Source organism: Simochromis diagramma, unplaced genomic scaffold (assembly GCF_900408965.1).
Source record: "Simochromis diagramma unplaced genomic scaffold, fSimDia1.1 OVJJ01000545.1, whole genome shotgun sequence".
Classification (NCBI taxonomy): domain Eukaryota; kingdom Metazoa; phylum Chordata; class Actinopteri; order Cichliformes; family Cichlidae; genus Simochromis; species Simochromis diagramma.
The window spans coordinates 4609028-4631060 of NW_024387371.1; the positions used below are offsets into that span (position 1 = coordinate 4609028).

The following is a 22033-nucleotide window of genomic DNA, read 5'->3' on the forward strand; positions in this document are numbered from 1 at the left end:
AGAAAAGACTCCTGATGATCAGTGCACCAACATTATCGGCATATATAAGCTGCTGAGGGCAGCACAGTGGCGTAACGGTTAGTGCTTTTACCTCCCAGCAAGTATTTCCTGTGTTTAAATCCACCATCTGTTCAGGGCCTTACTGTGTGGTGTTTACATGTATTTCAACTTCCTCCTACAGTCTGAAGACATGCAGTTAGTGGGGTTAATTGGTTCACGTAGATTGACCATAGGTATGAATGTGAATGGTTGTCTGTCTCACTGTGTTAGCCCTTTGAGAGACTGGCCAAGGTGTACCCTGCCACTTACCCTATGAGAGCCGGGATAAGCTCCAGCCCCTCTGACCTTTGAGGGTCAGATTCATTGACCTCAAATTGGATAAGGGGAAATAACTGGGTGGATATTACCGATTTCTAACTGTTGGTATCTGTTATGGCCACAGGCTTTTGTGCAAGGTTTGCCGTGTGTGTGTGTGTGTGTGTGTGTGTGTGTGTGTGTGTGTGTGTGTGTGTGTGTTGCAGGAGTTTCCTGGAAAACCTGGCCCTCCACACCCGGCCAGGGACATTTGAACCCCACCTTTTGAGACCTCGCCCTGTCTTCACTCCGACTACTCCTTTGCTAACAGTGTTTGCACCGCCTCCATGCAATGGCAACCCTGTTTGTTTTGTTTTGTTTTATTTGACCTATTATCTTAATTCAGTTTCTAAACATACAACTGCCATCCATTCATGGCTTTGCACCACTGATACAGCCTTACATGAACCATGATTATTACTAAGTTTAATAAACCTTTGGTAATCCCTAATCAGTGGGTGTTGTGACTCCATTCTTTGTTGTGGCCTTTGAGGCAGTCATAATAGCACCAGCATGTATAACAGCCAACAAATGAGCATGAAGAGACAGGAGAAACCATTCACAGCACAAACACAGAAACTAGCTGACCTGAGTATAAACGGGAAGGGAAATCTTTTTATGTTTTGTGTTTCTCAAAGACGTAAATTGTGACACGATTAGATTTCAGGGAACAAACCGTTATCATTCTGCTGAAGGATCCCAGTGTCAGCCCATACTGTACTGATTTCACTGCTTCAGCACTGGAGGAGGTAAATATATTTCAGACAAATAAGAAATAGGAAGCCTCAGTCATCACATACTAGTTGGTAGTTTTGATTTCCAGTGCCAGTCTTGTAAAGTTCCATATTTGAGCGCACAAAAAAGAAATTAACAATGCAAAAAATGACTAGTGGCAATCTGTAAATTGTATATAGTTGTATTTCACAATAATGCAAACTAAAACATGCAAAACATTTTCTAAAAATGATTTTTTTTAGTGATAAAAATTATGGAAATGCTCTTTTCATTCAACTTTCGTGCTGGATTTAGCAAATATGACACAAGTTATACCACAGAAACAACAATATCAGCAGATCTGAACAGAAAAAATATCCAAATAGTTTCCAAACTGTAATCAAATTAAAACTGAGACAATAACTTAAAATATATGTGTACTTTTTTCATTTTTCACACCCACTTTATATGCATGCACATTGGCCTGGAAGGGTCAGATAAGTCATACTGAGTTTTAAAAATCAAAGGAGGCATTAAAATTCAACAAGTAAAAATAAACACAGAAAAAAATATTAAATGTATTGAAAAAAACTAGTAACTCATCTGAAATGACTAGTCTTCAAGGAAAAGTTGCTGTGTCCAGATGATTTAAACACAAAATTATGACAGAAATCAGAGATAGTTGCCCAGAAAATGTTCTAAAAATTCAATGATCTGAGATGTAAGGACCCTTATTGTTAGTGATGCATCAATGGCCCTGTACCTTACTATGGAGTAAAGCAAATCCTGTTTTTCCTTGCTTTAACAACTTTAAGACTGAATACCCTTTTGTTTTTCTCCAATGAGCAACCCTCCAACATTTTTACACCTCCAAAAACTGGCTGAGCAGTAACTTTCTACAAAGGCTTAATACTGTACATGTCATTCAAAGAATTACTTAAATGTAAAAAAAGAGAGCACACTCATTACAAAAATAGGCTTAACACTATTGCATGAGGCAAAAAAAAAACAACCTCTAAAAGTGTGCATGTTGTCAGTTTAATTTCACGTTTTCACATCATGTTTGTTGCTGTTTTTATGTGTGAGGTAATTTGTGTTACTGCAAAAGTTTTCATAACAGGCTGAAGTTCGGGTCCGTCTTTAACATTTCTTTAACAAACCTATGAAAGTAATAAAAACAAGTTCACTCACATGTTATAAAAAATAAAACAAAAAAATTGTTTGATTTGAAAATGTTACATACTTGGTCATTTCGCTGTTCTTTCGAGGAAACCGTCTGACTAGCATCCATGGCTCGGGGTTCTTGGACACCATCCAGCCATACCTCTGGCTCTCTGTCAGAGGCACCATGTAGAGCTGGTTTGGAGCTGGAGAACAGAGGAAACCAAGGCTCTCATTGTTTGATGCAGCTGTTTACTCATCAACATTCACATCTGTTATATTTACTCACATCTAGGTGTTTGAAGCCGCTTGATCATCGCTTCGCATCTCTCATGGCTCCCATTGTGTATGTCAGTGCTGTGGGGAAGAGGCTGGTCGGAAAGTTGGCAGTCCTCTACACATCTGAGGTGTCTCGGTTGTTCTTGAAGAGAAGGTGGCATCCCGGCTTTGATGTTGCTGTTGCCATCTGTAATGAGATATGTTACCACTGCTGTTACAACTAAATATGGTCTAATAAAGCTTGTCAATGGCCCTAAAGGACAATATTAAGTTGCCTGCTGCTACAATCAATCTAATAGAGCAAATTTGGGGATTTGACGGATACACATCAGGGATGTGCAGCAACTGTGTGATGGCATCATGTCAATATGGACCAAAATCTCTGAGGAATATTTCCAGCGCCTTGTTGGATCGATGCCACAAAGAATAAAGGCAGTTCTGAAGGCAAAGGGGAGAAGCAATTACTGAGTGTGATTTAATTCTATTTTACTGACCAAATAAAAAGTAAAAAGATTGTGAAAATAAATTAGGTATTAATAAATTAAAATCAAAGTTCATGGTGTAGACATAAATCAAATGTCTACACCATGAACTCCAAATACAGACTGCTATCTTTTATTCTTTTTGAAGAGTTTTGAAATTATGAGCCAATTTTCCACGTAGCTAAACCTTTAGGTAACTCTAGGCCAAAAGACAACCGAGCCCCGCTTTCAGACCTATTGTTCACATAAGCGAAAGCAAAGCTCTCCTTACCGTTAGGATTAGACGGTCCCCGGGGATTCAGTATCATTCTATCTCCTATCGGGTTCTGATAACCCAGGTATGTCAAACCAAAAAAGGTCATAACGTTGCACAGTTTGTCTGCCCGAACCTGCCGTAGAGACACACCAGAGACAAAACCCCCTGTAAATAAACCAGAACTTTCCGTTTACACATAACCATGGCAACAAGCCCCGCCTACCCGGAACCAACTTAATGATAAATAACTTGCTAGATTTCAAAGATGTCTGGTGCGAGTTAGGGCTGTTGGATTCACATCATTACAAAGAAAAAATCTGTAATCATATTGGCATAAAAAAGGTTCAGTTAGAAAAGGCAAAACAGATAGTGATTATAAAATTGTGTTTCGCTAACGTTATGAAGAATTTCTTTTTACTACTGATACTGATATATCTCAAAAACAGTAAATTTAATTTCTAAGGGTTTCTAAGGGTTCAAAATTCACTGTTCTACAATTTTCAAATAACTCTATAACTAAAATCTGTGTGGGCTGTCACACATTTAACATTTCACACAAATAATTTAAACCGCCTGGCATACAAAACAATGTCAGGAAGTCAGAAGTATAGTGATCTGTAAATATTTGGTCCAGATCACCTGAAGGCATTTAAGCACAGCCAGTTCCCAGATGAAATAAAACTAAAAATACGAGGTGTTTTGCTGTATATATCAACAAAATTTTAAAAGCCATTGATTAATGGGTAAAACCCTATGTAGAAAAAGTAACAATTTATAACTCAATGTCTTTATAACTCACTTTTAGACTAACAACTTCACCTATGATATCGTAAAGGTTAGAAATGCTTATTTCTAATAATGCATTGTTATACACTGCATACATGTTATACAAAAATAGAATATTTGCTGTATAATGTTATTTAAACTGTGTTTGTGATCTAATTTTATATACAATATTAAAAATAACTCTTGCAGTAAAAGATAAAAAGGATACAAGAAAAGTGTGAAAACAGTAAAAGTCCAAGTTAAAAGAATAGAAAATTAAAGACAATTAACAAGCTAAGACAAGAGACAGCGAAGAAAACATGTAAAAGCTGTGGAATAATTAAAACATCTCTTCCAAACGATAAACCGGTTTGAGCAGTTGTTGTTCTTTTTGATTGATTAAATTGTTTCCTACTACCAGCCAAATTACACATTCAAAAAACAATAATGGATGGGTTCAACACTTAGACCCATATAGGGATATGGGTAATGTGTAAGTGCTGATTAGAATTTACAATATAAACATTGTGTTAACTGCAGTAATTGTTCTGTAGATCATTATTTTCACATATATTTATTTTATATTATTTGTAAACACTTCTTACTCAATCATAGATGAAAATAAATATCATATGAAATCTGGTACATGGAAATTGAGTTTAATAATATACTTACTATAACAAAAAAAAAAAGCATGCTGGTGGGTTTTATTTAAAGACCATTCAGCACATTTGCCAGCAATAAATGCTTTTCTTTATGACTTAGTAAGTAAGTAAAACTTTATATAATTGCTTTCTTAAAGATTTTTACTGTTTTCTCTCATTTTTTTTCTGCTCTGTTTTATGTCAGCACTACCTTGTGCTCATCATGTGCTTCTTCAGCCATCAATTCACCCGATCAGTAAAGTTAGCGATCACCTGCTTTTTGAGTTTGCTGTTCATTTCATACTACATCATTTACAAAGCCCCTCCACAACCACCACACCTCCCTTTGGTAGTGTGGGGAGACTCAGGGGACTCATCCTTGAGCATAATAGCGTGTTCCCAGATTCTTCAGGTCTCAGCTGTTCTCCTAGACTTTACCTTAAAGAGGAGCTCAAGCCTCAACTTCAGAGGCCTCTCCAAGATTCCAGGGCACCGGGCGCAAATGGTAAAGACCATAACGGGAAAGTAAAATGGACTAAGAAAAACCAGTTTAACCAGTTTGCCGGTGATTGTATCTCCCTCCACTGTGATCTGGGCAAAGACACACGAGCTCTAAAGTGAATAACCATACTGGTTACTTTTTTCATGACTGCAGACACACACTCACACAACAGTGAGTGTCTGCAGTCATGAACATTACAAAACATGGTTTAGTCTCTGTAATAGTTTGGGGTCCACTCACGCTAGTGGTGTTGGGGATCTTGTCAAAATTGATGGAATTATGAACACAGAAATGCGCCGTCAGATTTTGATCCACCATGTAATACCACATTAAAGCATCTGATTGGAAATTGCTTCATTTTTCAGCATGACAACGATCCCATACACATTATCAGTACAGTAGAGGTATACCTGGATAGAAAAACAGAGTGGAATCCTATCAGTGGTCTCTGGGTCATGACTGCTTCAATATTATTCAATATTAGTGAAGCAGTCATCTGTTATCTTGATAGAAAATGGAACAAAAGGCAACCAACATTTAAAGAAGAGCTTTGAACGTCCTTTAAGAAGCCCAGAGAACTATTTCTAAAGACTACTTAAAGAAATGAGAAGAAAGCTTGCCTAAGTGAGTTCAGGCTGTGTTGAAGAATAAAGGTGGTCATACCAAATATTGGCTTTCAAGTTAGAATTATACAAACTCTCTTTTTCCCTTACATACTGTATTTCTATGTGTGTGACTCGAGATTTTGCACAGTACTGTACCCCTTGTTAAAAATCTAGTACGGGTTAACTTTCAGTTTGGCTCTGACAGCTGTTTGAAACGGATGTTTTGGCGTTGTCCTGGCCTCCCGACCACCAGTGTGATCATAGTGTTTCATAATGAGGCCTGGTCCGCTCTCCTCAGGACGGTCCACAGTGTCTTACACACAGCTCCTGCTGCCCTGCTCACAGAGATCTTACTGGAGGATGATGCCAGCACAGATGGTGAGTGCATTCACAGTACTGCATGATGAAGCTGTTGTAATTCTATTCACACTGCACATCAGTGGTTCTTCAAACCTTATTTTACTGTCATTGCTTGCATTTAAAACACACACTTTACCTACGGTATGAAGAAAGTACTTAGAAGATTATTAGGACCTACGACAACTGAGGAAGTTCAGGGTCTCTCCAAAGATCCTCAGGATTTTCTATACAGGCGCTGTGGAGAGCATCCTCACACAGAACATGACATCGTGGTTTGGGAACAGCTGTGTGAAGGACCAAAAAGCTCTCCAGAGAGTGATCCGTACAGCAGAACGCTGCTGCAGGATTGCTCTCCCCCCGCTTCAGGACACCTACACCAGGAGATGCCGGACTAGAGCAGCGCAGATACTGAAGGACCCGTCCCATCCTGGCAACAAACTGTTCCAACTTCTGCATTCTGGTAGAAGGTTCCGCATCTTCCGGGCAAGGACAGAGAGACTCAAGAGGAGCTTCTATCCCCAAGCCATCCGTGCCCTAAACACACACACCCGCCCGCTCACATCATCTCACATCATCTATAATTGACTGAGACAGGACTCTCTTCCAGACACTAAACCAAGGAACAATGTACATTTCAAATTCCTTTAATTTTAAATATGTTTATATTGTCTATCCTGTAAAATAGTCAGATGTCTATTCATATTAATGTACAGAATTCACCTGCTTGCTGCTACTACTGCACATTCACCCAATGTATATACTATATATATATATATATATATATATATATATATATATATATATATATATATATATATATATATATGTATAATGTTCTTCCTCTACAGGCCCCCCCACCCCCCACCCCCCCATTTTTGCACATGTCGAGGAGCGTGTCAGGCTACATTTCACTGTGTGTTATACTTGTATAACTATGCATGTGACAAATAAAGAACCTTGAACCTTGAACCTTGAACCTAGGAATATTAGCAGTAAAGTGTGTTTGCTGGACATGTATATTGGCAGGTATATTGCTTCTGAGAGGACAAAAAGACTGTGACATTAATTGATCTTTTCCATATGCAACCATTTTCTAAAGCACATATCCAATTCCCAGGTGCCATCAGATCCATTATTCAGAAAGAGAGATGCTACACTTGGGCTGGGTTACCAGGTCATCACAGAGAAACAAGCAATAATTCAGATCTCCGGCCAATTTAGAATAACAAGTTAAACTAAGATGCATCTCTTTGGTGGAAGTCAAGATAGAGTCAACCCTTGGAAAGAAAAGCGTTTGGGCTTCTTTAAGTTGCTTGAAGACGTTTCACCTCTCATCCAAGAAGCTTCTTCACTTCTGAGGTCAAATGGTGAAGAGTCCCAGAATATAAGCCCCATGGGAGTGTCGACCCAAGAAGGACAAATGATCCTAATCATTTACCTTTACAATACCTAATCACATGAGCGAAGGTGTGAAAACGGGTGTAGGTCACAATCAGCAATCACAATAAGGTTTCGGGTGAACTCATTGTGAGACCTTGCCCCCCCTATTAGGTGATTTCCTGAGGTCAAAAGGCCCAGGATGTTAGTGGGGGTTAAGGCGTCTTTGAAGGGATCTCAAAACTGGATTATAGATGGCAGACAGTTTGTGTCAGACCCAGCCACAAAAAACTAGTTCATCCCAAAGACAAAACTCCTTGTCTTCAAGCAACTTAAGGAAGTCCAGACGCTTTTCTTTCCAAGCTCCTTAGACTACGATGACTTGACCTGGATGACTGAGAACCTTTACAGACATTATTCAACCCATGAACAGAGAGGCCGCAGCCAGCTTGAACCCACACCCGTTTGCTGCAAGTACCAACCACCGTACCACTCTCTGCACCACAAATCTCTGCTCCGAAAATGTAATACTGCTATCTACTGACACACTAAAGTAACTATTTTGCCACAGTCTAGATTTATACCTGCCTGTACACACACACACACACACACACACACACACACACACACACACACACACACACACACACACACACACACACACACATATATATAAAATATTGGGACTAATGATGAGCAGATGGAGTTCTGAGGAGGTGAGAATTTGGAAATATCCTTAAAGGTAAGAGACAGACTACAGACCTGTCCACCTGCCCTGCTTTTTGTTGTGTTTTTGTAAGAGCATGCAATACAGCTATTTTTGAGTTTTACCTCATCTTCTGAGTCCTGCACTTTGGGCTTATTCTGCCACACAGTAACTCTTTACATTTCCATGTTTTCTCAAACTGAGCCCGTAGTTGGAACAGGAAGTAGCAAATTTATGTTTCCTCATTCTTATCACTTTGTATCTAAATAATGCATTGTTCTTATTTCCAGAACTTGAAGAACCCCTCATCAGGCAAGTGTTTGACAGTATCTGCAGGAACTCTGATATTAACTTTGTGCAAATCAGCCCAAGCCAGTCAAAGCTGGATCTTCATCAGGGACTTGTCATGGATTTATGTGTGTGGACTCTTCTTTGAGGATGTGTATCAGCTGTGGTGTGATCCGTGTTTAAGTGTTGGTGTCCTACTACAGTAACTCAAATTTTTTTCTTACCACAAAGAAGGATTTTTGTCACTGTTTGGTAAATGCCCTCTTGGCTTAATTATTTGTACTGCTGAGCCTCATGTTAGTTCCACCTAAACTTTGAAAAGACTTTTAGTATAATGCAAGTGTTGTGCACTTCTTCAAAACAGTTACACAATGTTACACAAGTCTATAAGGCCGGAATGAAAAAGGGGAATCATTATAGTTGCTCTTTCTTTCACTAGTTATGTATGTGCATGTGACTGCTGAAATAAAGGTCTGTGAATATTCTGTATTTTGATTATATTGTAAGTCCCCTCCAACCAAAGACTTAACAGTTGGCTCTCTTGCACCAGCCCCCTACTCTCATTAAAAATCATAATGTCGATCACCACTGCAAAAAAGAAGGGTCTCAAAGCAGATTCCTGATATATTCCCACCCCACCTTAAACTCATCTGTCAGTCCTACCACACACCTCGCAACTGTTTTGCTTTCCCCATACATGTCTTGCACCACCTTTAAATACTTCTCTTCCACTCCTGACTTCCTCATGCACTATCACAGTTCCCCTCTTGGCACCCTATCATATGCTTTTTCTATATCAACAAAGACACTGTGCAGCTCTTTTTATACTTCTTCATCAACACTCTCAAAGAAAACATTGCATTGTTGGTGCTGTTTCTTGGCATGAAGCCATATTGCTGCTCACTGACCATCACCTCTGTCCTTATAGCTTCAACAGCTCTTTCCTATCTGTTCATGGTATGACTCATCAACTTTATCCTTCATAGTTACTATAGCTTCACACATCACCCTTGTTCTTGAAAATCAATACCGGTACATCATCATCTCATTCTCCAGGTTAAATACTCTGCTTAAGAAGTCCATTGCTCTCTACCTCCAGTGTCTACACAGTCTCTAGAATGTCTTCTGGTACAGACCGCCTTTCCACTCTCCCTTTTTGCATTTCCTGATTCACTAACTTTCCTCCATTTGTCCTCTTCTCACTCTCATCTTCTTTCATGAACTTTGTTTGAGAAAAAAAAAAGATTTATATAACCATATAATTCCAGTATTTATAAATACAATTATTGTCCCGATGGGCTCTTAGTATTGCGCAGTCATTAATATTTATATAAAGGTTTCATTCAGATTGGGATGGGGGTGCAGGGGAGGGGCGATTAAACACGCCCACTTATGGGCGTGGCGTCACCAGAGTCGACAATGATGGGATCTCGAGCGAGCGCTGGTGAGTTTCTTCCAACCCAATAAAATCTCTCAATTCTGCTTTGTCACCTCAACCGGGAAGTAGGCAGGACAGAGAAATAAGCACCACCGAGCAGGGCTGCCGTCGCTGTGAGGTTGCATAAAGGCTGTGGCGTCTTGTCTTGGGTTCACAGGTTTTAACTGCCAGGTTATCATCTCCTTAACGGACCTGTTTGTAAGTAGCATTACAGTCGCATTAGCTTAGCTTGTAGTAGCTTTGCCGCTTTTTAAACGCACATTGTGTTAGCTACGCGAAAGCTAGGTGCTCTTTTTTTTTGCTAGCTGGGGTTGGTTCTGTCAATTCGTGTTGTTATAAGAGGATGATAATGTTGAAGCTTTTGTCTCAGGCGAGGAAAACGCTTTGTATCTCCGTTTAATAAAAGTGTCATCAGAGCTCTTCCATACTGCCTACCAGTGCTGCTAACCGCACATTGAATAAAACGCTGGTTGAGCAATAAATTGTCTGCTGGGGTGTCATCCTGAGATGTTCGCCATCCAGCTTTATCATGGTGTTGTGCATTAAGGTTCAGCAGTCTAAACACGGGATTTGGTGGAGGATTTGACTAATGTCATTAGAGTATGTTGCTGTGTGTGAGACTATTTCTGGGAGTAGTAGCTTCCATCTGACAGGCACACACGTGCACTATTGTTTTTGTGTTTGTCAGTACGTCAATGGTAATGCAGCTTGCAGAAAGTGAAGAAGTCTGTGATAAAATTACTGGACCAACTTGTACTTCCTGATTGGCTAAGCCTATACCTTTTCCGTTGTTTTTCAACGTTAAGTAATATTCGAGGAAGTAAACGCCTAGTGCCAGGGGTTTTGCCTCATTTAGCTCGTTTTATAAGTCAGATGCCCTCTCATGACTGGTAACAACTATAGGGCGAAATCTATTCATTTGGATTCCCTTTTAATAGAGTCCAAAATGTCTTGCTTTGTCACAATCCCAATAGGATTCACTTTTCAGTCATTACAGTTTATTCAGAAACTAGAATCAGATATTTATATTTTTTTTTTTTTTTTGTTGTTGTTACGAATTTAAAAAAATACGCATATTAGCTGTGTGAACTAACTCTTCTGGCCTTTATTATATTTAAAAATGCCTGAAGGAGTGAAAAACACCAGTACTAAAGGTGCCATCAAAATCAAAGGTTTTATTGTTAGTAAAATAATCATTAAAAATAATATTTGCTCTTTTGAGTGTTTTGAAGAGAAGGACGAACACAAGGGGCGAAGGTTAGGCGAATGACATTTATTAAATGGTCTAGCCGACCATCAAATTGGATACTCACTGAGGTAGGTTGATGTATAGATGGATAGCTGCTGTGGTCTAGTAAGTAATTCGTATTATACAGAAATGAACTGGTGGCTGTAGGAGAATGATGCTAAAACAGTACAGCATGTAAGCATTAATGAAAATGTTAAGTTTTACATTTCTGCGCCAGTGTAAACTTGAGGTTTTAAAATCTTAAGCATCACGCATTAAGTGAGCCATCTGACTAGACCTAAATTCATTCTGCAGAGCGACCGCAACTGACCAGGAGTGAAAGAGAGGTGTCCTCAGCCACAAGAACAAGGAACCCTGCAACAGATGGTAAAGCCCCCAAAGAGCCCAAACCTCAAGATCACCAAGTTGGTCTGAGATTGCAATATGAGAAAGAAGTAGATGTTCGTAAAGATATTGGGAACAAATTATCTTAGAAAAGTTTGCTCTTTTAACGACTTGTGCAGTTTGCGTGAAGTTAAAGAAAACCAAATAAACAAATTAACATTATTTGTGGTATTTATTTGTAAAGGCTGAAAGTTTTGCACATGTGTGATCTTTAAGAAACTGTTCATTGCATTGTTTTTCTTTACATTATTTCTTTGAAGGAGAGATTGACGATTTTGAGTATCTTAGATACTTGTTATGTAGCTTTGGAGGGTGCGTGGAAAAATTCCTGACACTTTTTCCTGTCAGCTTGAGGCAACTTTGGCTGTGATTGGTGCTATAGAAATGAAATAGAATTGAAATTTGCTCTTTTTCTTGGTTTAACAGGTAAAATGACTTTTTAACCTTTTGTATGTCTGCTTTTTAGAGAAAATGAGCATCCCTCTCTCTCGCTCTGAGGTGTTTGGGGAGCTGAGGAAGGAGCTCTATGATGATGAAGAGTTTCATCAGTCCGATGTTCATGTCTTCATCATCATGGGCGCATCGGTAAGAGTTCAATCACTCCCAGAATAAAACCTAAAAAGGGTACTAATAAGCAGATTTGTGAAATCAAATGAAGAGGTGAATTGTCTAGAGGAATCGCACTCAAAATTAAAAACAATGACCCTTCTATTATCAGGAGTATATAACTAATCTCTTTGTCCCTTTTTATTTTGGCACATTTAGACTGCAGGGCACTTAGCCAAGAGTGTTTGGCAATATTTTCAAAGAAAGTGTGTTGAAATCCTAAAAAAAAACTTGCAATAATTGCACCCACTGTGATTGGGTAAATGTTGAAACTGATTTCAAAAAGCTTCTGCAAACAAGCACAACTGGGACAGTGTTCAAAACTGAGACAGTGAATCAGGCAAGGTTCCTCTTTGTTGTCATTTGAGGAGAGGTTATAAATGGAACATTTTAATTGATTGGCAGTAATTTTCTGTCTATATAAAGTAATAATTGCACCAGTGTTGTTTTTATTTTACTTGTACTTGTACTTATTTTATTTTAAGATCTGTGAACAGTTCACTTGCATAGAATTAATTGGTAAAATGAGCATTGCCTATATTTTTCAATATCTGCAAAATCTAAATGAACATTTTTATTTATTTTTTGTTACTCTCGGTTACTCTGAGGTTAAAAGGTGAAATGAAATCCATCCAGACAAGTGAATGAAATATGACTCTATTCATGGTATAACGTTTCCTTATACTGCTCAGGTGCTGTGTTCAGGAAATGAAACCATTTCCAGCATTGAAAAACATTTTATTCCCCTTCTTTCCTTGTTGCACAATATTCTGATTTATCATCATTCTGTGCTTTTATCTACGGGTCCTTCAGTCTTAACTTATCATTAAAAACAAAACAGCACTTGTCCTTAAAATTGCAAAGTCATGCTTTTTATAGAATAAATCTCTTTTTATTGTCATCTTCAAAGACACTGTTTCAGTTATGATGTCACTGTTATGAAATGTAAAACAAAAATAGCTGCATTTGCTTTATATATGAACATCTAACTGGCTGTGGCATCTATCTGCTGCACTGTGGCTCTTTGTAGGAGCGAGCAGCGCTGTGGCTGTTTTTTGCAGAGTCACAGACAGTCAGCGTTTTCCTTTCACTGTGCTCTGTAGGATCAAGAGCAGGCCAGGGCTAGGCTGTGATTAGCCTCACTCTGGTTGTGCTCGTTTTATGTTTGTGTTTCACTATACCGCTTTAAGAGGTGTAACTGCTTTTTCCCTTCAAACAAGGATCATGCCACATATTTAAACATTTATTTACCAAAAACAATTGCCTAGCTTTTGTAGTTTAAGTAGATAATATCTTTATCAGGTTAAACTCTGATTAATAAATGTAAAGAGGGTTGCTGTCATTTTAAATAAATATTATGGATTCAACTTTGTACAAAGTGGCAGGATTACAAGTCAAGGAACTCCCATGTGAGTGTTTTAAATGAGGTGTGTCAAACATAGAATAGTACTTTAATGCCGTTGTACATGTACAACGAAATTATGGGTGCTCCATGCCAACTGTGCAGGAATAAAATATAAATGGTAAGATGGCAGGAATAAATGGCATACAGGAGAAATGTATAATCAAGGAGAATGTATACAAAACAAGAGACATGTACACATTTGAGAACCAAGTTCTTGGAAGTAGTGCAAAGGACTTGGTTTAAGTATCGAGTCCATGTGTGAGTGGCCTGAGTGATGAGGGTTACTCAGGTCATCAGGTGCCTCAGATTGGTGAGGTGGGTGGGCAGAGTTGGGGTGTAGAGGGATGGTGTTTGTTAACAGTAACTGAATGGGGTGGCTGTAGCTCAGGTGGCAGAGCAGGTCAGCCACTAATCAGAAGGTCGGTGGTTCGATCCCAGGCTGCCTCCTGGCTGCATGCCAAATATCCTTGGGCCAGATACTAACCCCATGTTTGCCTACTGGTGGTGGTCAGAGGGCCCGGTGGCGCCAGTGTCCGGCAGCCTCGCCTCTGTCAGTGCGCCCCAGGGCAGCTGTGGCTACAATGTAGCTTGCCATCGCCAGTGTGTGAATGTGTGTGTGAATGGGTGAATGACTGAATGTAGTGTGAAGCGCTTTGGGGTCCTTAGGGACTAGAAAAGCGCTATACAAATGCAGGCCATTTACCATTTACCAATGGCCCAGGGAAAGAAGCTGTTTGTGAGACTGGAGGTGTGGGACCTGATTGACCTGAGGACACTAGGTAAAATAGGTGGCCCAGTGTCCACAATTGTCCCAGTGAAGAGTCCCATCCAGCCCACTGAGAGTTTCAGTGAAATCAATAAATTCTGGAGTTTTTCCACTCTCAGTGATGCCAGCGTTACTACACAGGAACCAAAATCTCAGTTAAAGATAGAAAAGTACTTCTTTTGTCACAGTTTTATGCCTTTCTGCTTGCTGTACTTTGTAAACTTTAATGTACACGTAATGGGCAGGAAAGCAGACATTGTTGAAATGTGTTTTTATTCCGATTGCTCACAGAATAAGAATAATAATTTAACAAGAAGTACTGTTTTAATATCTGGCACACTTTTAAGAAGCAAAGTTTCAGTTTTTAAGAAATCTACACTTTACACTTTTCTGTGGCGCTTTTACTGGTCCAACCCATTTGAGATCAATTTATGTCCCCCTAAACTAAAATGAGTTTGACACCAGCATTGGCAATTACATTTCTAATTAAGTTGGCTTCTAATGTTCTGCTATGACCGTTTGGTTACGCTGAGGTTAAAAGGCAATAAAAGTTGTACTTTTTTATTTGGGTTATAACTGATTTCAGAGCATCTATTGCGTTTTATAGTGATTACAAGGCATTAGCCTTTATCTAGCAGACAGGTTGGACCACTATGTTTAAGCCACTAAAGCAGCAGGTTATTCAGTAAGATTTCCATAAGCAGCAGGGCAGTGTTGTCTCCTGGTGGTTGGCATTTGTTTCCACTGGGATTACTGAGGTTGTGCAATTCTTAAATAAGCCAAAGCCGCCTACTTACCTGTAGCAGCACAGTGTAACCGGTTTGCACTGCAGCATCTTTAGACCTTTGTGTGCTTGGAAAATGACTAATGCTCGCTGAGATTACTAGCCTAAATAAACAGTACACTGACTTGCATGTGACTGTGCTTGTAGCCTGTATTTTGAAGGTGAGATGATATAAGATAACTGTTTATTGCCATTGCAAAGTCATACTTAGTACAATAGTACAACGCAATTGGGACACTAAACACAACAAAACACAACGCCGTAAACTTTAAAGTGGATCATATTTGTGTGTGTTTGCTCCAATAGGGGGATCTGGCTAAGAAAAAAATCTACCCAACCTTATGGTGAGTATAGGCTCATTAAAGATACTACTTTAATCTGGATTGTAGCCTCAGAGGTGGGTTATAGTGAACCATGTGTTCCTCTGTTCTCTCCCAGGTGGTTGTTCAGAGATGGCCTACTACCTGAGCAGACGTACTTCGTGGGCTTTGCTCGCTCTGCCCTGACAGTTGATGCCATCCGGACTGCTTGCATGCCATACCTGAAGGTAAACATGGACACTTGAGATGTAGTGCTCAAACAGATTATTCATTTATTTAATGGAAGAAAGAAGGTCAGATCAGATTGTTATAATGAAATCATATCCACAAAACGAAGATGAGTATTAGAAAAATGCAAATAAATTGAAAACACCATCTTAGTTTGTTGGCTTTTTTCTGTTCTAAATTAAAACTATTTGATAGCAATGTGAGTTATAGCAGCATCACACAAAATAATAGTGATTCAAAGTGTGTAGGAGGGTCTTGAGTTAAATCTCATTTAACTTTGCTAGATCTCAGAACACGGTGCATTTTTTGTGAAAGATGTTATCAACAATGTGTGTTGTCCATACATCAGTAAAGGTTTTTCCTCTCTGGCACAGGTGGCAGACACAGAAGTAGACCGGTTGTCGGCCTTCTTCGGCAGGAACACGTACGTCAGTGGGAAATACGTAGATGGGGATTCTTTCTCCAAACTCAACACACACATCGAGTCTCTTCCAGGAGGCCCTGGGGCTAACAGGCTCTTCTACTTGGCCCTGCCACCCACCGTCTACCACGATGTTACCAAGAACATTAAGCACCACTGCATGAGCACAAAGTCAGTACACATTCCTGTCTCTGATGTCGATGTGCCACACAGCTTGTTTAATTTTTTTTTTTTTTTTTTTTTTTTCTTGTGCTACCTGCTGTATCTGACTGTAAATCCATTTCATGTAAGTGGAGAGTTTGATGCAGTGGATTCTTTGCATTCATCTGATATGAGTGGAATGTCACCTAAAAGTCTGAGGTGTTTATCTGTGGTGTAGGAATTTGTAAATTAACTCCAGAATCTCACACTGAGAAATGAAGTGCGAGACATCATGGCAAACCTCCATTGCAATTTTGGAGTAGTAGTAGCTTCAATAATACTGTAATAAAATTTCCATTACCTGTTCTGCTAGCAACAGTTTTGTGGTTCAGTAAACTCAAAACATTTAGACTTTGAATTATCTGTAACTAGTATGTACATTTGTAAAGAAATACTGGTGAAAATGTACTACTTGCAGTTGGGATTTACTTGTTCTGTCATAATATTTAAAAATTTTCTGTATGGACTATTTTAAAAAAAAAAAAAAAAAAAAAAAAAGGGACATTTGACGATATCATCCGGGACTCTGAAGTTATTTCACAATATTTTTATAGACGTTTTAAATGGTCACTTGATTATTTTCTTTCATTGTCTGCATATCAGTCATGAATGAAATGATTAGTTGCAGCTGTAGTTCATATTTGTCTATTTTGGCAACTATTCATTTAAAATTGTGTTGGATAGGTGGGACTATCAGATGCATTTTATGCCCCCTTAACTCTCAAACACACTGTAAATCTGATCATTTAATATATTGTTAAAGGTTTAAACTATTTGTTTGTGCCCCCCCTCCCCACTCTGTTATTTAGGGGCTGGAACAGGGTGATTGTGGAGAAGCCATTTGGTCATGACCTTCAGAGCTCTGAGGAGCTGTCCACTCACCTCTCGTCCCTCTTCACTGAAGACCAGATCTATCGTATAGATCACTATCTGGGCAAAGAAATGGTGCAGAACCTCATGGTGCTCAGGTAGGAAACCCGAAATATAGTAGCGTTTTTTTTTTTTTTTTTTTTTTTTTTTTTTGTTTGTTTTTTTAATTTTTTTTAAATATGTGACACTTTTGATTGTTGCAAATGTGAAAGCAAGTGGCTTTATTACAGTTTACAGCAAGTGTAGCAGAACAGAGCCTCATGGAGAAATCAAATGTCTGGGGCTTCATCAAAAAACATTTCTTTTTAGCATCGTTATTCAAGTATGAAGAAGAAGACTTTTTTTTCTTTTTTTTTTTTTAATTTAAATTTTCATCGTAAAAATAATGTGCTCTTGATTGTAAGTTAATTATGCAACACTTCATTTTCAGCTGGCCTGTGGTTTAAAAGAGCCACTATGAAAATCTTGCACCATGAATAGAAAGTGGGGGCTAATCAAGAACAAAACCAAAGATAAATGTTTATGCATGTTGTCATGAACAGCTGTGCTGTTGCTCTGTGTGTGCTGCTGAGCTGAGGACGAATGCACTGTGTTCGCTACAGGTTTGGAAACAGAATCTTTGGGCCGATCTGGAACAGGGACAGCGTGGCCTGTGTCGTCCTCACCTTTAAAGAACCCTTTGGCACCCAAGGTCGAGGAGGCTACTTTGATGATTTTGGCATCATCCGGTGAGGAGAAAAATACTTCAATCATAAAGTTAATGCTTTTTAAAGTACTGTGAATAAGCAGAATTATGAGGGCTGCTTTAAGGCAAATGTTACACTTATTTTAGAAAATAAGTGATCACAATTATTTAACAAGGTTACCCACAGTCTTTGGGTTTATTTAGCTGATTTTTTTTATTTTTTTTTATTTTTTAATTCTACGCAGATTACCTTGAATGTTAACAATAATTCAGTTGTGGGGGGGCACCCAAAAGAAATATACGTTGAACTAAATCTAAAACAAAGATTCAATGCGCCTATCTCTAATGATGAATATAAAAACAAGCGGAGTACCAGAGAGTAAATATGTGTAAGAATACTTCCTAATATTTATATTGGGGCAAGACAAACATGTCTTTGGCTATGAGCTATCATCGGTGTAAAGAAAATATAATTCATTGGCAAGCTATATACCATTTATATTTATTAGATATTCAAGTTTTGCTAATGTTACCACACTAGTGAGTTAAAGTGCAGTTGTGTTTTTTTTTTTTTTTTTTTTTTTTTTTTTTTTTTTTTTTTTTTCATTTGTACATTAAGAGCTCACTGCAGGGAGAATGTTAATAGATTTAACCGGTTTTACGAGCACATCAAAACCAACACATGATCGGTTATAATTTGAATTCATTTTGTAACAGTTTTCTGCGTCTTTAATGTGACCACCTGTTCTTTCATTCATAATCAGAGATGTCATGCAGAACCATTTGCTCCAGATGCTCTCCCTAGTTGCCATGGAGAAACCAGCTTCCACCAGCTCTGACGATGTCAGGGATGAAAAGGTACAAAGTCGCCTGGCAGAAACCAAATACTTGTGTTCTGTGTATTAAATGAGGTGTGTCTGGTCTTATACCTTTGTTAGGTGAAGGTGCTGAAGTGTATTGCTCCACCAACCATGTCGGATGTTGTGCTGGGTCAGTACGTGGGGGATCCAGAGGGTGAAGGAGATGCCAAACTGGGTTATCTGGATGATCCCACAGTACCTAAAGGATCAACTCAAGCCACATTTGCCACCACTGTGCTCTACGTACACAATGAACGCTGGGACGGTAAAGGCGCTTATTGTTAAGAAAAAAAAAAAAAAAGGCGTTTTTAAACATTCTCCTGTGATCATGAAAATGTTTCTCCTCAGGCGTTCCTTTCATCCTTCGCTGTGGCAAAGCACTGAATGAGAGAAAGGCCGAGGTGCGGCTGCAGTTCACCGACGTCCCCGGAGACATTTTTGGAAGTCAGTGTCGCAGGAATGAGCTTGTGGTACGCGTGCAGCCCAACGAGGCTGTGTATGCCAAGATGATGAGCAAGAAACCTGGCGTGTACTTCAGCCCGGAAGAAACGGAGCTGGATCTCACCTACAAGAGCAGATATAAGGCAGGCTCAAGTTTTATTTATTTAATTGCCACACACACTCTGAGATCAACTTTGAGTAGGGCTGGGCCATATCATACCGTTCGCGGTAATACCGGTATAATGTTGGGCAACGATAAGAAAATGAAATATTGCGATAGAATATGGGTAAAACGCGCATGCGCAGTGCCTTTGTTTTCATACGCACATGGCGGAAAAAGCATGGCGGTGACGGAGAATGAGAAGGGCGAAAGCGGATCGTTGAATGAAACGGATGAACCAGAATTGATTTGTAAAAATGCTGCAACTTCAGTGGTGTGGAACTGGTTTAGCTTTCGTCCATCAGATACAAAACACTATTTTTGGTAGAGCATGCTAGCGGGCCGTCGTTATTACAGGTGTTTTTTTTTTTTTTTTTTTTTTGGAAAATACGGCACACTTAAAATCAATCCTTTGATTTTTCTGAAAATCGACAGTGCCCCTTATAATCCCGTGTGCCTTATGTATGAATTCTGGTTGTGTTTACTGACCTCGAAACAATTTTATGTGGAACACGGCGCTCGAAAATCTGTCAAATGTCATAGGCAGGAGCCTCGCGGAGTGATACGTACTGTGCTTCAACATAGTATTACCGTGTGTGTGTAATCTCTTTAAATTTTGTGGATATTATACATGGTTATGCTGAGGATATGTCGGCCAATTTCCACTGGCAATGCCTTTTGGTTAAATTGTCAGCAAGGAATTTGCATTTGCACTGTTAATTTTTTATATAACTTTAATGCACATAAAAAACAGCTGCTTGTTTAAGTGAAAATACGATTGTTTTGTTGTTGTATTGTATTTTGGGGTGTTACAAGGTAATATAAAGAAGAATCTAGCACATATATTTAACACTGACTTCAAAGACTGATTAAGAGTTTCACCCCGTTTTAGAGCTTCAGAGGTAGTTGTACAAAAAAAATCCCCCAAAAAAAACAGGTCTCTAACAAAGCTGTTAATATGGTATTTTTCTTTTAGGACGTGAAGCTTCCCGATGCTTATGAGCGTCTCATCCTGGATGTCTTCTGCGGGAGCCAAATGCACTTTGTACGCAGGTCTGTACTTTTCCTTCTCCACTCTTCTCTTAAGTCACTGCTTGTAATCTAAAATCTCCATCACTAGATGGAGCCAGAGGGGCCTCTTTTTGCTATCAGGTGCTGAGTAGTGAAAACCTTGCACCTCTGTTTGACCTACTTCTGCATGTTGAATTGTTGTCTGCAGTGATGAACTGAGGGAAGCATGGAGGATCTTCACTCCTCTCCTTCATCAAATAGAGAAAGAGAAGCCGAAGCCAATTCCTTACAAATATGGAAGGTAGGAAAGGTTTTACTCAGCTCTCACTTGGAAGAGGAAAATCATACCACATTCAAAAAAAGATTCTTTAGCCTCAGCAAACATGAAGAAATAATTGTGTGTAAAATGCAGCTGAAATAGATGAAATCAAAGTATTAAAATAGTAAATCATTAAGGAAACCATGTTTGATATTTAATATGAAGAGATTCCGTTAAGTGTAAGCTTTTACATTGTACTTGCATAATAAAATTACAGAAAGTTTACATGTCAGCAGGTTTTTAAAAAAAAAAATAAAAAAAAAAATTTGTTTTTAATGTAATTGCTTAATTTTTTATTTTTCCCCCTCCTTCTTTTTAGCCGTGGCCCTCAAGAAGCAGATGACCTCGTGCAGAAAGTTGGATTTCGTTACGAAGGCACTTACAAATGGGTGAACCCTCACAGACTTTGAATTGCGATGATATGAGGGATGAGTAGAGGTAGGATGGTAGGAGGGGTGCAGTAGGGTGAGTGGTTAGATATTTTCCAGTACAGGATCATCTTTGAGAAACAAGGCTTTTCCACGATGTGGATCCATCATGCCGCAAAGACAGAAAATCTCAGGTATTGCAGTTATTCCATAAGGCCTGGTCAAACTTTCACCAGACATTTGTGAGTTGATTATGTTTTCATGGGCTTGTACCACAGTTACGGTGGTAGTTTTCATACATTCACAGCAGTTTTCAGCTTTAATTAGAGATGGGATCAAGTCTGTGAAAAAACAGAACGATCAAGGATTTTTGGGAACAAATTATTCTGCTAAGTGGAACTCCTTATTCCTGTCTTCAGTGATTAGATCAGATATCCAAACCACAAGAACAAAACGCTGCAAGCTAAGTGTTGTCCACATAGTGTCAACCAACGGACACAGAAAATGAAGAATAGGAACAAATGTCCGCTAGCTGTCGCTCTTAAATCACCACGATTTTAATGCCATTCTGCTTTTGATTGCATTGTTTGCATTTCTACTTTTGCTGCTGTTTTTCGCCTCCTCTGTGTGGGACCAAGGACATCATGGTGGTTTTAAAAATAAACAGATTAGTTTCGAGGCGTTCAAAGCGTTTATACTGAGAGTCTTAACTGTCTTCACGGACGAGCAAAGCAGGCTCCTTTTTAGTTTCTGCACTTTGAGCTTCATTCCCTTTTTGTTTACATTTTCCAGATTTATTTAAGTTGCTGACATTGATTCCATATTTCAAAATCCAGACGACAGTGGTGTGTACCACAGGTCAGCAGTGAATGTCTGTTTTGATGCATTGTATACCGCACACTCATGTAAAGCTAGCTACATTTCCACAAGTTGTAATAAACTAGTTTTGCTTGTTATCGTGTTGTGTTTTACCTTCTCGTCTAACCGGCCATCCTGCCTTTGACACAGAAATCAGAATTTCTAA

General features: G+C 39.0%; 2 protein-coding genes across 3 annotated transcripts; one reads left to right on the forward strand and one right to left on the reverse strand.

Annotated features, from left to right (window-relative positions):
• Nucleotides 1-2146: 2146 nt before the first annotated feature.
• On the reverse strand, nt 2147-3436 carry LOC120718906 (testis-expressed protein 49-like). Its single transcript, XM_040007636.1, has 4 exons — nt 3262-3436; nt 2519-2695; nt 2312-2435; nt 2147-2228 (listed from the first exon to the last, which is right to left on the reverse strand). The coding sequence occupies exons 1-4, from the start codon at nt 3350-3352 to the stop codon at nt 2180-2182; spliced, it is 441 nt and encodes a 146-aa protein (XP_039863570.1). The 5' UTR covers nt 3353-3436; the 3' UTR covers nt 2147-2179.
• A 6535-nt stretch (nt 3437-9971) lies between these two features.
• On the forward strand, nt 9972-21965 carry LOC120719169 (glucose-6-phosphate 1-dehydrogenase). 2 transcript variants are annotated; one of them, XM_040008176.1, is made up of 14 exons: nt 9973-10129; nt 11475-11546; nt 12031-12149; nt 15432-15469; nt 15564-15672; nt 16048-16265; nt 17105-17263; nt 17768-17893; nt 18615-18708; nt 18789-18975; nt 19059-19294; nt 20288-20364; nt 20531-20623; nt 20961-21965. In XM_040008176.1, exons 3-14 carry the CDS (start codon nt 12036-12038, stop codon nt 21049-21051), a joined length of 1542 nt encoding a protein of 513 aa, XP_039864110.1. In that variant the 5' UTR covers nt 9973-10129; nt 11475-11546; nt 12031-12035; the 3' UTR covers nt 21052-21965. The 2 variants fall into 2 exon arrangements, with proteins under 2 accessions (XP_039864111.1, XP_039864110.1); XM_040008177.1 differs by lacking the exon at nt 11475-11546 and having other exon boundaries at nt 9972-10129; nt 20961-21051.
• The last annotated feature ends 68 nt before the right edge of the window (nt 21966-22033 follow it).

Bases quoted from the DNA above. Each gene is read 5' to 3' on its own strand.
- LOC120718906 (XM_040007636.1), bottom strand. From the start codon at position 3,352: ATGACCTTTTTTGGTTTGACATACCTGGGTTATCAGAACCCGATAGGA. The intron at 2,696-3,261 runs GTAAGGAGAGCT...ATCTCATTACAG, and splicing joins GGGACCGTCTAATCCTAACG to ATGGCAACAGCAACATCAAA. The intron at 2,436-2,518 runs GTGAGTAAATAT...TCTGTTCTCCAG, and splicing joins GCGGCTTCAAACACCTAGAT to CTCCAAACCAGCTCTACATG.
- LOC120719169 (XM_040008177.1), top strand. From the start codon at position 12,036: ATGAGCATCCCTCTCTCTCGCTCTGAGGTGTTTGGGGAGCTGAGGAAG. The intron at 15,470-15,563 runs GTGAGTATAGGC...GTTCTCTCCCAG, and splicing joins AAAATCTACCCAACCTTATG to GTGGTTGTTCAGAGATGGCC. The intron at 18,709-18,788 runs GTACAAAGTCGC...TACCTTTGTTAG, and splicing joins ACGATGTCAGGGATGAAAAG to GTGAAGGTGCTGAAGTGTAT.